The sequence below is a fragment of the Pavona decussata genome, unplaced genomic scaffold (genome assembly GCF_977016875.1).
Source record: "Pavona decussata unplaced genomic scaffold, jaPavDecu1.1 SCAFFOLD_6, whole genome shotgun sequence".
Classification (NCBI taxonomy): Eukaryota; Metazoa; Cnidaria; class Anthozoa; order Scleractinia; family Agariciidae; genus Pavona; species Pavona decussata.
The window spans coordinates 6,972,865-6,985,460 of NW_028145430.1; the positions used below are offsets into that span (position 1 = coordinate 6,972,865).

General features: G+C 40.8%; 1 protein-coding gene across 1 annotated transcript; it reads right to left on the bottom strand.

Annotated features, from left to right (window-relative positions):
• Positions 1-9,862: 9,862 nt before the first annotated feature.
• LOC146489514 (uncharacterized) lies at positions 9,863-11,279 on the bottom strand. The gene is made up of 3 exons (XM_085110202.1): positions 11,253-11,279; positions 10,999-11,058; positions 9,863-10,638 (listed from the first exon to the last, which is right to left on the bottom strand). The coding sequence occupies exons 1-3, from the start codon at positions 11,277-11,279 to the stop codon at positions 9,949-9,951; spliced, it is 777 nt and encodes a 258-aa protein (XP_084966328.1). The 3' UTR covers positions 9,863-9,948.
• Positions 11,280-12,596: the final 1,317 nt, after the last annotated feature.

Below are 12,596 nucleotides of genomic sequence, written 5' to 3' on the forward strand. Positions count from 1 at the left end.
TTTTTCATCGGATTTATACACAAAGCCTGCATTTTGCGCCATATTTGCCATGATTCAAAATGGCGTACCAGCAAAAAAGATTTCCTCCTCTTTTCCTCTCAGGTATATTTGCAATGCGAAAAGATCTTTGACCAATCCCACAAGCTTTTTTTAGGATTAGTAGGTAAGTCTGTCGCATTATGTATGATAGAGCTGGATGACTGTTGAAACGTTTGGTTGGTTGTATGCATGTTTTCGTAAAAAACTGTTCCGCCATTTAGTTTCAGTGCAAGCAATTCGCGAATCCATATTGTCACAATGTTTCACTTGTGTAATCAAAACATCCCTATCTTGTAAAACTCAACCGAGTTACACCTTCAAACACGAAATATACATATCAAGTACTTTTTTGTGAGCACAAAGATGAGAAATGGTTATATGTATTTAACAATGACGCGTCTCTGCGTGGTCAGCACAAGTAGTATGGCGATTTTTGATTACCCCATTACGATACGCCTCGCACTCAATTCAATTCTCAAACATTCATGTCTGTGAAAGGCGACGTGTTTTTTGTTGTTGCTGTTGAACAACATAATTTAGGCACATATTGTACGCAACATTGTTGTACGGCGGGAATTTGTAAGGCTAGGAAAGATTTGATCTTCCACGTTCGTCTGAGGGCCGAAATATTATTCATCTTGTCATGAGAATTTTTCAAAGAGAATCACATCCATGACCTTCCGCATACCAAGTTACTGCGAGACTCGTGATAAAGTGGGTCAGGGAGTCGGTTAGAGATTTTAGTGATTACATGGGATGGCAACACAGTGATTCAGCGACCGAGGGCACACCGTTGTTTCATATGATCGATAGCTTATTTTTATTATAACCGACAGAAAAACCAGGCATGATGTTTTCGTTGCTTGTGTTACAGACACTCTATGAAATTTCTAATTTACAAACACGCGTTTGAGGTTGCTCCTTCTAAGATGAGTCACTGATTGGCATCACAAAACTGATAAAGCAATCGAAAGTCAGTACAGCTTTTTCGAGCTTACATGCACGTGCCAAAATGAAATGCGACATTGTAAGAAATCCGAACGAGGCTGGCGGAATAAAGCAGTTGTTTAAGGATCACAAGTAAAATAGCGATTGAACTGCTTGGCAGCTGGAAAATGACACTGGACTACAAAAACAAAGGAATTTGTGAAAAACGTACAACTAAGGGGAGAGACGCTGTACAATCCATTTCATACCTTAACATCATGAACTATTTGATTCTGATGGAAAGCCGATCTCAGTCATTATTATAAAAGTAAACATTGCTTCTCCAAATCAAATCAATTGTTCTCTTGGCCGGTGTAAATCACCAAGGCAGCAGTTGTCCTTAGAGTCTTTTCGTGTCCCAGTATTTACACGGAGCATTTTTTGCGGAAGTAAAATTGTGTCTTAAAATATGCACAAAATGATATTAAACTTCCGGGCAAAAAGTTCTGTCAGTAAACTCCGGAAAGTGAGAAAAGATTATTTTTCGAGATCAAGCGACGAGAAGTTCAAGACAGGATAGCCTTATATTCCGTGAAATGTCAAAAGGTTCGTTAAAACCGATTTTCTTTCGCACCGGAAGTCTACATTTCATTTCAATTGTCTTAAGGGAGCTACCTTATCTTAGTATTTATTCAACAGGCGACTGGGTCAGTTGCTTCTGTTTATTTTATTTCCGAGCTGAACATGTTTCGAAAGTAAACATTGAAGCATTTGTCTGTAGAAGACAAAAATGAATTTCACGAAGTCACTTTCTTAAAGTAAAGCTCTGATTACCTTTTTAGTTTGCAGTGGATAAAGAAAGGATTAAAAACAAACCAAGAATGTAAAAAAAACGGGAAATTGGGGCAACCTGAGGGGCTCTTAACTACTTTACAGACGTTAAACACTATTAAATGATTATAAATGCTAAATACCTATGCTAATTTAGGTTTGTTGAAGATGTCGTTTGAACAAGGCCTTCGTCTACACTTGCTTAATTCTTTGCGGATCGAACATAATTAGCCAAACGAATGGGTAATATTTAAGAATAACTTCTAAATTCTTTACACAATGTCACGTTTTACATCCTTTCCGATTGCCTTCAAATCGGTTCAGTTACAGGTAAAATATCTATTAAGCCTCCTCCCCTCCTCCCGCGGGCCTCCCCACCATATAATTCAGGTTCAAATGTAAGGAAACACATAACCTGCCAAGCAAGCTCTCTATTTGGTCTCACCCGAGACTTATTTCGCGTGAGACCCTTATTAGGGAGCTTACTCGCAGGCAAATCATTTTCATCTTCAAATGATTTTCAGTTTGAAATTTTAAGAAGACGAGGCTTCAGCGTGAGAAATAAATAGAGACCATTAGATTCTAGTATGAGTTCGACTACGAGATAAGACTTGAAGTTTTTAGCAAAGTAGTATCAACAGAGATATCCCGGGGAGCTTCATTTTACTCTTTGTGAGCGACGAAGTAAATTCCAAAAAGACGAGATCACTTACGTTCCGAGGAGACAAGGATTCGTTTTTGCCACCACGTCGTTCTGTCAAAAACTTGTAGTAAAATAACGACTCATTTTCGCGCCAAAATGACACTGGTTCACTCGATCTCGCTCTTTGTCCATTGGGAAAAAGTCGTAGGTCTCAAATGTTGTGCTCAGACGGTAAGTGACGAGACACCCGTATTAGACTCGTATTGTTTAATAGTCTCCTTAGCAGTCTAGTCGGTTCCTAACTTTCCTTTCCAAGAAAGCGCGCGCGCGAGGCGAACGAACCTTAGCTTCAGGAGAGAGGGACCCCGAAACCAAAACGAAACTACAGCACAGGGAAGGGGAAGGGTAGGCAAACGGTTGATACGCATGCGCATCCAGACTATTGTATTTTTGATACACGTGGTTAAAGCATTTAGAGTAGTATTTCAGTTGTCAATTATTTTAACATAGCTTGTTTACTGCACTGACTCATGACTTGAAAGGATCCACCGTCTCTATTAAAGTGCTTATGAAGCGAAAATTGCTTTTGTGTAGTTATAAAATTTGTACTTTAACATGTACGATTCCGAAGTTTTAGAATACTGGGGTGAAACTTGTAGATTTTACAAACGCTCAAAGTTGGGCTATTTTGCTTTCAAAAATGGTCAGAGGACTGGGTCGAGTTTTATGATGAATTCCAAGTTGTGACGTCACGTTGGTAATTGGTGCCAAAAGTTTGTTTACTTTCATTCCGTTCTTGCCGCCGAAAAGGATGGTAGAAAGAGAAAAGCATGTCTAACGATTCTGTGAACGATCGATTCTGGCAACTCTCTTTTTTACGGACGCCAGCAACGCAATATCGCCCTCGCTGTCGCTTATCTTTCTTTTCTTCCGCCATGATGAATTGCAATTCTTGGCACCAACGTGACGTCAGGAGTTATTGTCACCTGGCATTTTGGCCGCGCGATTCGAATACCATTTTTGAAGCAAAATAGCCCAACTTTGAGCGCTCACAAAATCGGCAATTTTCACCCCAGCAATCTCAAACTTTGAAATCCCGTGTTTGAAAGGGTAAATTTTATAACTACCTTAAGACAATTTTCGCTTCATAGGCGCAGTAAGCACACACACTTCTCTTATAAAACCCCGTTCTTGATAAGAGTTTTCACAGTGTTTATATTTTAGTTGATAACACGTACAATAGTGGAAAGGAACTTTGCACAGTCACTGCCATGGAACGCAAATGAAAATACTTTTTACTTGCAGTGCATTCGATTGCCCCTAGCCTGTTCCAGGCTCCTAGAGAGAAGCGCGAAGGAGAGGGCGAGGGGACGAAAACGAGGAGGGCTCGCTCTCTCCTTCGCGCGTCTCTCTAGGAGCCTGGAAGAGGCTAGATTGCCCCAGGCAACGGGATAGCGTATCTCTCCGTAAAGAAGACTAGATAGCGTAATGAGAAATTCATGTCATTATGCTTCACATTAAAATTTTACGGCGCAATTTGCATGGTTAGCCTGAAGGAAGAGATGTCATTTTCTACCATATTATTGGAATCCGTAGACGGGAGCAGTATAGAATTATTTTACTAGAATTAGTTTTTGTAAATCGCATTGTATTTGTAAGCGGCGAAGCGACGATATTTTTGACAGTTTGAACGACGAGGAACCAATCAGTATGTTTTGTATGTCAGAAACGGGAAGTCAATGAAATATTCTCTTTCTTCCTCCTTTTCCCCCGTCCTTCCTCGTTTAATCGTTAATTTGTATAATTTGTAGATGTCCGTTCTCGCGTAGGATCTGAGCAAAAACAGTACTATTAATCGCAATCTAACGTAATTCGAAACTAGGGCTGTAATAAGATCTATGTCGTGGCTTTTATATTGAGGACGTCAAACAATTCCTATTTATAAATCACACGATTTTTGTATTCGAGAGTATTGTCATAAGTACGTAAATTATGATCATCCGGGTGAGTGTAGTCCTGACAAGGACTGTTTGTGGTGACTTTGACTGACGTTTCGACAACCTGAATGGAAGTCATCTTCAGAGTCAAGTGAATTGTGGAACGTTAGTAGGTGGTATATACGTCTCTGGTTGTTAACCTGATTGGTCAACGAAGTCCAGATGTTATTGGTCGTTTGTCAGTAAGCCGTGATGATATTGGCTGTGAAGACTGTAAAAAGTGATTGGTGCGTTTCGATCCGTCTTTTGTTAGTCAAAAAGTCCGTGGGTCTATTGTTTGTAAAATGTCTATTGTTTGTTTGTTTCGTTGTTGTTGTCAATAAGTCGTTTGTATGGTGTAGGTAGTTGTAGGCAACGGTTGAGTGGCGTTTGTTCTAAGTTAGTAAACCAGCTTTCCAGAGTGAGTCGTTGATAGTAATTTGTACAGTGGGTAATGCACTTGGCAGAGTCCCAGTCGATTCTATGGTTCGTTTGTAAATGGTGCTCAGCAATGTGATTTTTGATATCACCATTTCTAGTTGCTCGTTTGTGTTCATTCAGTCGTACGTTTAAATTTCTGCCGGTCTCACCAATATAAGTGGCCCGGCAGTCGCAGCATTTGATCTTGTAAACTGCTCCCTGTCTGCGGTTAGGTTCGTCTTTGTCCTTTACTTTCGTCAGTTGTTGTCGTAAAGTGGTTATAGGTTTGTGAGCTACACGGGTATTGTAGGGTTGTAGAATCCGTGCGATAGTCTCAGAAGTGCCCCTTACGTAGGGTATAGTTACAGTAGTTACGGGAGTCGCGTCGTTGTTTGTGACGTTAGGTTCAGTGTTCTTGTAAGTGTTACGTCTAAAAAAGTCCTTGTTGTAGTTGTTCTTGTTGAAAACGTTGTCTAAGTAGTTGTTTTCGTCTGCGAGTCTGTCAGGTGAGTCACAAACCAGTAGTGCTCGCCTTGTCAAGGTCTGTATAGTCGTTGCTTTGTGAGAAGTAGGGTTGTAGGATGACTGGTCCAGTAGTCTGTCAGTATGTGTTGGTTTCCTGTAAACCGTAGTACTTAGTTTGTTGTCGTTGTTGTTACGGGTAACTAAGCAGTCTAGAAAAGGTATTTTACCATTTTCTTCGATCTCCTTAGTAAATTGTATGTCAGCGTTCTGTCTGTTAAGGTGTTCGTGAAAATCGTCGATTTCGTCTTTGTGTACTGCTGTAAAGGTGTCGTCTACGTACCTTAACCAGAGCGGTAGTGTCCGTTTGTAGGTTGCTAGGGCTTGTTTCTCGATGTTCTGCATGACAATTTCTGCTACAACAACAGAAACTGGTGAGCCCATAGCTGTTCCGTGTAACTGTTTGTAGTGCTTTCCGAATGTACTGGAAGTACGTGGACGTTAAGCAGAGGTTCAGTAAGTCCATTAAGTCATCTGTAGGCAGTGGCAGTTTTGTCGTGGAGTTCTCGATGGCGGTAGCAGTACAGTCTAGAGCCAGTTGAAGTGGAATACTGGTGAACAGTGATTTCACATCAAAAGACACAAGTTTGTAGTCGTCAGGTATTTGTACCGTCTTGATGACGTAAATAAAGGTCTCGGTAGACTGCAGTTTGTGTCGGGATTCGTTTGTCAACGGTCTCAGTATAGTAGTCAAGTATTTGGATAGTTCGTAAGTCGGGGACCCACAGAACGAGACTATGGGTCGCATGGGTATGTTAGGTTTGTGTAATTTTGGTAGTCCGTAGAGTTTAGGTGGTTGCGGTACGCGGCACCTCAGTCTGTTGTAACTTAAAGAAGCAGGAGCCGTTGGTGAATGTCTCCCTGCTTTTAAGACTCGTCTGAAATGTTGTTTTGAAAATTTTTAACAAGTATTTCTATCAGGTTGAAGAACCACAGGAAAATAGTTTCTGTTTCTTGTAACAACAAAGCAGTTAATTAAATGTGGTGCTAGAGAGAAGGAAATTTATGCTTGTTAACTTTTCAATAAATGCTCACGCTATCCGCAGTGAGGATTTTATCCACAGTATCAAACGCGAGAACCACCTTGTAAAGCATAATGTACAGCGCTACGGGAAAGAGCTCCGTGGTAGTTTTTATTTGGATGGTTAGAATGGTCACGCTTAGAATTCCAACTAAAGACTAAAGCGTTACAACCACTTCATATAGCGTAATAAACGTTACTCATAGGAAAATGCTGCTCAGTTGCTTTCGTTAGGATTCTTTCCGCAAAATCGAAAATGAGAAACACCTGAAGATTAATTACACAACATCATACTAGTGCCACAGCAAAGTTTTGCTTAGTAGCTTTCAACTTATTGGTCACACCTTAGAATTTCAGCGACAAAACCAAGGAAGAGTCGTCTCTTATAGCATAATTAGTCACATTTTGGTATTTCATCAACGACCCAAGGCTGCGTCGCCTTCGATTGAAATATGTTTACCACTGAATTATGTCTTTTTCTTGGAATTTTACCACTGATGTCAGAGCTGGACGAAGTGAGGCCTGTTCGGTTGAACTGCATTCAGAATTACAGGCGGTCAGCGGATAACAGCACCAGCGAAGGAGAGTTGTTAACAGAGCATCTTCGCATGCCTAATGGAGGTCAGGGAAAGACTGAATCAAAGGAACCTGGTGAAGTAGGTTAGTGATACTGTTGGCGCTAGTCTTTTTATCAGAATTGCTTAAGAATAATCATCCCGGCAAATCTCTTAGTATTACACTGGATATTCAAGGACGTTCACTAAATTTGTTCTTGAACAATTTAGAAGGCAACTGATTAGCCCTTTCATTTTTGGAGTCAACAAAGAAAAAAAACAAAATAAAGAAAGCGGTTGAGTCTGTGGTAGCACTACTCAACTGAAAGCTATTCAGTTGTACTTTTTATGTTGGTCGCTCTTTTGAGACGAACTCTTATTGTGTAATTCAAAGTACATCGTTTTTCTCCAGTCAGCTTTCCTGAAAGACGCCTGCCAAAAATACCAAACGTGGGCACAAAAATGCATAGTAACACAACAAGACGGTGGAGGCGCGGTACCGTAGTGGTTTGCGCGCTTGACCTTTCGGTCTTTTGGTAAAATATCGGAGGGTTGGTGATTCAACGATAAGTTGTTCTCTGCATTGTCGTGTTGTAACTTTACTCCACATTGTCTGTCTTCACCCAGGTATATAAATGGGTACCGGCGACATATTGCTTGGGATAACCCTACAATGGACTAGCATCCCATCCATGATAGTGAAGACAAATACAAATACTCCAAGTTGCTTTATAGTAGAGCTAACCGGCTTAAAGTGTGACTTAAAACAAGTACATCAGGTAACAATTTTCCACTTCTTTGTTATTTGCAGTCCCAAGAAAACTCTCTCCGGGTGAGGTGGTAGTGTGGGAGCCGTCCGGTGCAGTGGGGAACCTTCCTCCTCCTTTACCTAAGAAATTCACATTGGATGACGAACCTGTGAATGTTAAGAACACCAAAACTCCCGGTGCACTTGAAGTCTTTCCGAGGAATGCCGACGGAGAGCCGAGTCACGACGAGCGTTCTCTTCATGCTTCGGATTTGTTGCCGGGAACGCTCGGCACTGATGTTTCTTTTCCCACTGCACAACAAGGACAACAGAAATAGCAACAGCAGCAGCAGCAGCAGCAACAACAACAAGCTAAGCCCAGGGTAATTCATGTTGAAGAAAAGGACAGTCAACTATCAGAGACAAGTTTACAAAACACTTATTCTGTAGAAGAGCGCAGACAAGGGGCTTCTGCATTGGCTGATGATAACAGAGAGGAAGGGAAGAAAAATGTTTTCACGAGCAAACAAGATGGATTAGTCTTTAAGGGAGAAAGGAATGGAGCTGTTGAACTTGATGAAGAAGACATTGAACCTCAACAGCCAACTCAAATCCAAGTTATGCTACCGTCAGTTGATAACAGTGTTCATGAAGAAAGCTCGGCATACGTCTCTGTTGATCAGGATACGTTTGGTGACGTGTCTTCCATTTCTGGAGGCGATTTTTGAGTGCAGTGGCAGCGGTGATAATTGTTTAGAATAAAATAGATTGTTAGAAGCATCAAAATTGTTTCAAACCTTTGTTTAACTAAATGTTTTTGAAAGTGGTCTTCAACTTGGTGTCGAAAGTAATTTTGTTTGTTTTGGTTTTGTCTTGCTACGATTTGTGATTGGCTAAAGAAACTTAGCCACTATTTTAACCAGTTGTAACTAAAATCAAACGTGAAGCTATCGTGGTTTGCTCGCGCGCGTTTTTCCGTGCGTGGCCTAGTTACATATGCTGTTTGGGTCTGTTGTGGTTGGTCAAGGCGCATTGATAACTTTAGTGTTGGTGCTGCGTTACACTGTTGAAAACCACTGAACAGTAAGGACACCGCATTAGATTTGAACCCACACACGACTGTTTATCTTTTCCACAAGATATTAATTTTCATCGTATAACTGTCAATTGAAATATAAAGGTTGTTTTACACGTATGAGGCAGTTGAAAGCAGAAGCACAAGCATCCTTATTGTAAATTGACCGATGCGTCGCTGTATCAACCGTTTAAACTGGTATGAAGGACGCAAAACTGCAATGGTAGTACCAACTTGTGTTGTTTTCTTCGTCCGTGTAAAACTGAGGGAGAACAACATTGTCCTGTGACGCATGCGTTGTTCCTGTTCTCCCTCGGTCTTTTAGAAATCGGGGAAAGTGGGGATGCAGCCGTCGGGAGTGGAGGGGGGGGGGGGTGAGGGGTTGTTTAGTTTTCAATTATAAGGAGTGGGTAATACAAAAGGGAGTGGTGGAATCGGAGAAAACTGAGAGAAAAAAAAAAGGATACGGAAAGAATGAAAGTTCCCCAAAATTTGTGAATGTAATCCCCTCCGAAAATAACCCCAGCCTAAGAAGGGCCTCAAATTTCTATTATCGTCCATGATAAACCAAACAGACCAGAACTGAGACCATGGACTATATTAGCTTTTTGTTTTGGGCTGTTATTTCGTGTTTGACGCTAATTTAAGTTCTTCTCATTGTCAAGCCGGAAAATGCTTTCTAATATTAAGCACTCCGCCAACAAGTCCAACATGAACGAGAGTCCTTTTAACGAATGAAGACCAGCGCTCATATTGAGAATTTTACGATGGTAGCGGAAACAACTTTTGGTCCTTAAATTTGGACATAAAAATGTTGTGTTGACGTTAGTGAGAAGTTAGGGCGCTGTAGGTACGCCACTGGCCAGTTCCAAATGAGGGACATTTCACAAGTACACAATTCTGTGATAAATAACTTTCATTTGACTCTTGCCCGGTAGAAACAAGTTTTCATTTGTCACTCGTATTTTCCAATCTTTTTCTTTCTTTCTTTCTTTTTATCACTCTTTTTCGTTCCACTCCACATGATCAATTTCACACGACTTGCGATGATTAACAACATCTTTATTAATGTATTCGTGAAAGACTACATATTTTCGTATCTTTATTATCTACGGATCACAGTTTGTTCTCAATCAAGTCCGGGGTGAAATGCTGCGACCTGTTGCGTCGTGCTGTAGCTTCTCTGACCGGATTAGAGATGAGCTCCCAACCACCACTGGGTAGTAGATTGGCTTCCCTGTGTGCAGCGGAACTCTGGGTTTACTGTGACATAGTAGCCAAAGTTGTCTTCACTTGACACCGAGCCCGACTTTGCCTTAAACTGACAGGTAGTATATCCACTGTCAATATGCAGGAAGTAGCTGTTAGCAATTTGCCAAAAAGGTACCGTTTGGTGGATCCCAATGTGTCCGCGGATGTTGATGTATTCAACTTTCTTGCATTTGTTGTTCACAGCAAGGTCATCCACAATGTTGAAGTCTTTAAAGCTTCCACGAACGTAATCTCTGAAATCGACGCCGTGGGTCGGGTAGCTGCATGTTGCTCGCCAGTGAGTGGAGTGACTCTGTAGGGACTTCATTCGTGCCAAACTCAGGCGGTACAGATTCCAGTTCTGTGCGTTCTCGTTCACTGGAGAGTTGTACTTGAAAGGGGTCTTCCGAAAAGCGGGCAGCTTACGATTTAGAGTACTCCAGGACATGACTAGGGTCCAGGCAGTGCCAGGCTCGGACTTGAGATCACAGTAAGCCGGGTAACTGTTTCCGCCATTATCGTAAAGTCTGTAGACGCCACATTTTGAGGCTCCTCTCAGCAGATAATCAAGGCAGGAGGTTGGACGGAAGAGTTTTCGCTTAACTTTAGTTGATTGAGGACGATCATCTCCCTAGAAAAGGAAAAAGGAACAAAGAATCTAAATTGTTGACCTTTTTTGAGCATGAAAAATATTACAACATTCTCCACGACACCAGAAATGTACATATTCCAAACCTTCGGATTGCCGGTGAGGAGCGCAATATTCGCGAGCGTGACGTGGATTTCAGGAATGAACCCAGTCGACCAGAACTTCTTATTGCTAAAAATTTGGTTGGAATTGCTCTGATTTCCATCTTTTACGTTTTGAAGATGGTTTGAACTCCTGATCACGACTTTTTCTTTTAAAATTTCTTTCAAAGCGAGTGAAATTGCTCGAAAGAACGGAAATAAACTTTTCAGCTTTAAATAAACATCAGACAGTGAAGTTTACCTCGCATCGCAGTGTAAGAACTCGTTTGTGCCGTCTGTGCTTAGCAACTGCAGCAAGTGCCTGGAAGAAGATAAAAAACGACTTTAATCTTGGACAGTTCCAATAGTGAAGATCATATTCTTGTAGTTAAACTCAGTCACTGGATTTTGTCCATCGTATAACTGAGATCTTGAGATTCCTGTGATTTTGAAGGTATGAAAACGGCAAACGGCGTGAGTAATTATAATTATTTCTTGATCATGAGGCGTTACTACCTCAAATAGGCTAAACAAAACGGTCATTTCCTTCCTTTACGGCTTAGTTCCATGTATCGCTCGCCGGTTTGAATCTCGTGCTCAATTTCAAAATGTTGAGCTCGGTGATAATTTGGCAGACATAACAGTAAAAGAAGATCGTTCCACTAATAGTTTTGTGTCACAAACAAATCACTCACGAGAAAAGAGATGCCAATAAAAGCCGCGATTGCCTTAAATGTCATCGTTAGCTCTCCTTGAAATACCGTTTTGAATTTAGATCAAAGAAGGAAAAAAGGATTTGGAAGGTTCTTTGCTGACCAAAGATCTCGTCAACAAGCGAGCAGGCTAGGCTGTGTGTTACAAATATGATACGTATACCAAAGTATGCTAAATAAATCGAAAACTTAACCTGTTTCGTGAAGACAAAAGAAACAAAAAGCTATGGGTTAAAATGCTGTGACAATCAAATCTTTGTCTTTCTCTTTTTCTGTAAATCATTAGAAGTTTATTGACCCGTATTCAAGAACTTCATACGCTAATATTAACAGACAATAGGGTAAAATAGTTCAGAGGCTACAAGTTGAATGCTAGATTTACAAAAAGGAAAGTCTATAGGTAATAACTTAATTAAATGAGTGGTAGGAAAACATCACTGCAGGGGGGAGGGGGGGAGGGGGGGAATGCGACTTAATTATTTTGCGATAACTTATCTTGACCGGTGTCTCGCTGCCAGTCCTGACTGCTTGAAAGTGGCCAAACATTAAGAAACAAATTTATTTACTGGGAAAGAACACGGAGATAATTTCGCTTTCCTTTAAGATTTAATTTAAGGAAAGTAAAAGGCGCCAGGATAAACATCAGAACTTTGGTGACGTGCAAAGTAACCTTTTACGGTGACTTCACGTGATTTCATGCGTGAATGAAGATCGCCGGCACTGATTTGTCCGCAACGTTTTAGACTAGTTTGGGAAACAATTGGTGCACAAAGCTATTAGAGACAACTTGTCAATTTCAATGTAAACTTCCCCAAGGCAGTGTTCAAAGTTGTATTGTTTAGTCACTAAACCGAAAAATATATGCACGGAAGCATTTTGCGCCGTTTCTTGAATTGGATGCAGCAAATATTTCAGCCAGCGGTGTGTTGTGTGTTGCCAAGAATCCTTTGCTCCAACACGCTATTTTTTTTTCTTTAATGCCAAATATCCGTTAATAACAGAAAGAAAACGATCCGGTAAACGTTGCGAAAATCAATCGGATACCATAATCGATGCGGCTGCTAGAAAATTGAACAAAGAAAATACAAGTTACTACAGCAAAACGACGAAGAATAAAATCGACAAGAACATTGAAATAACAAAATAA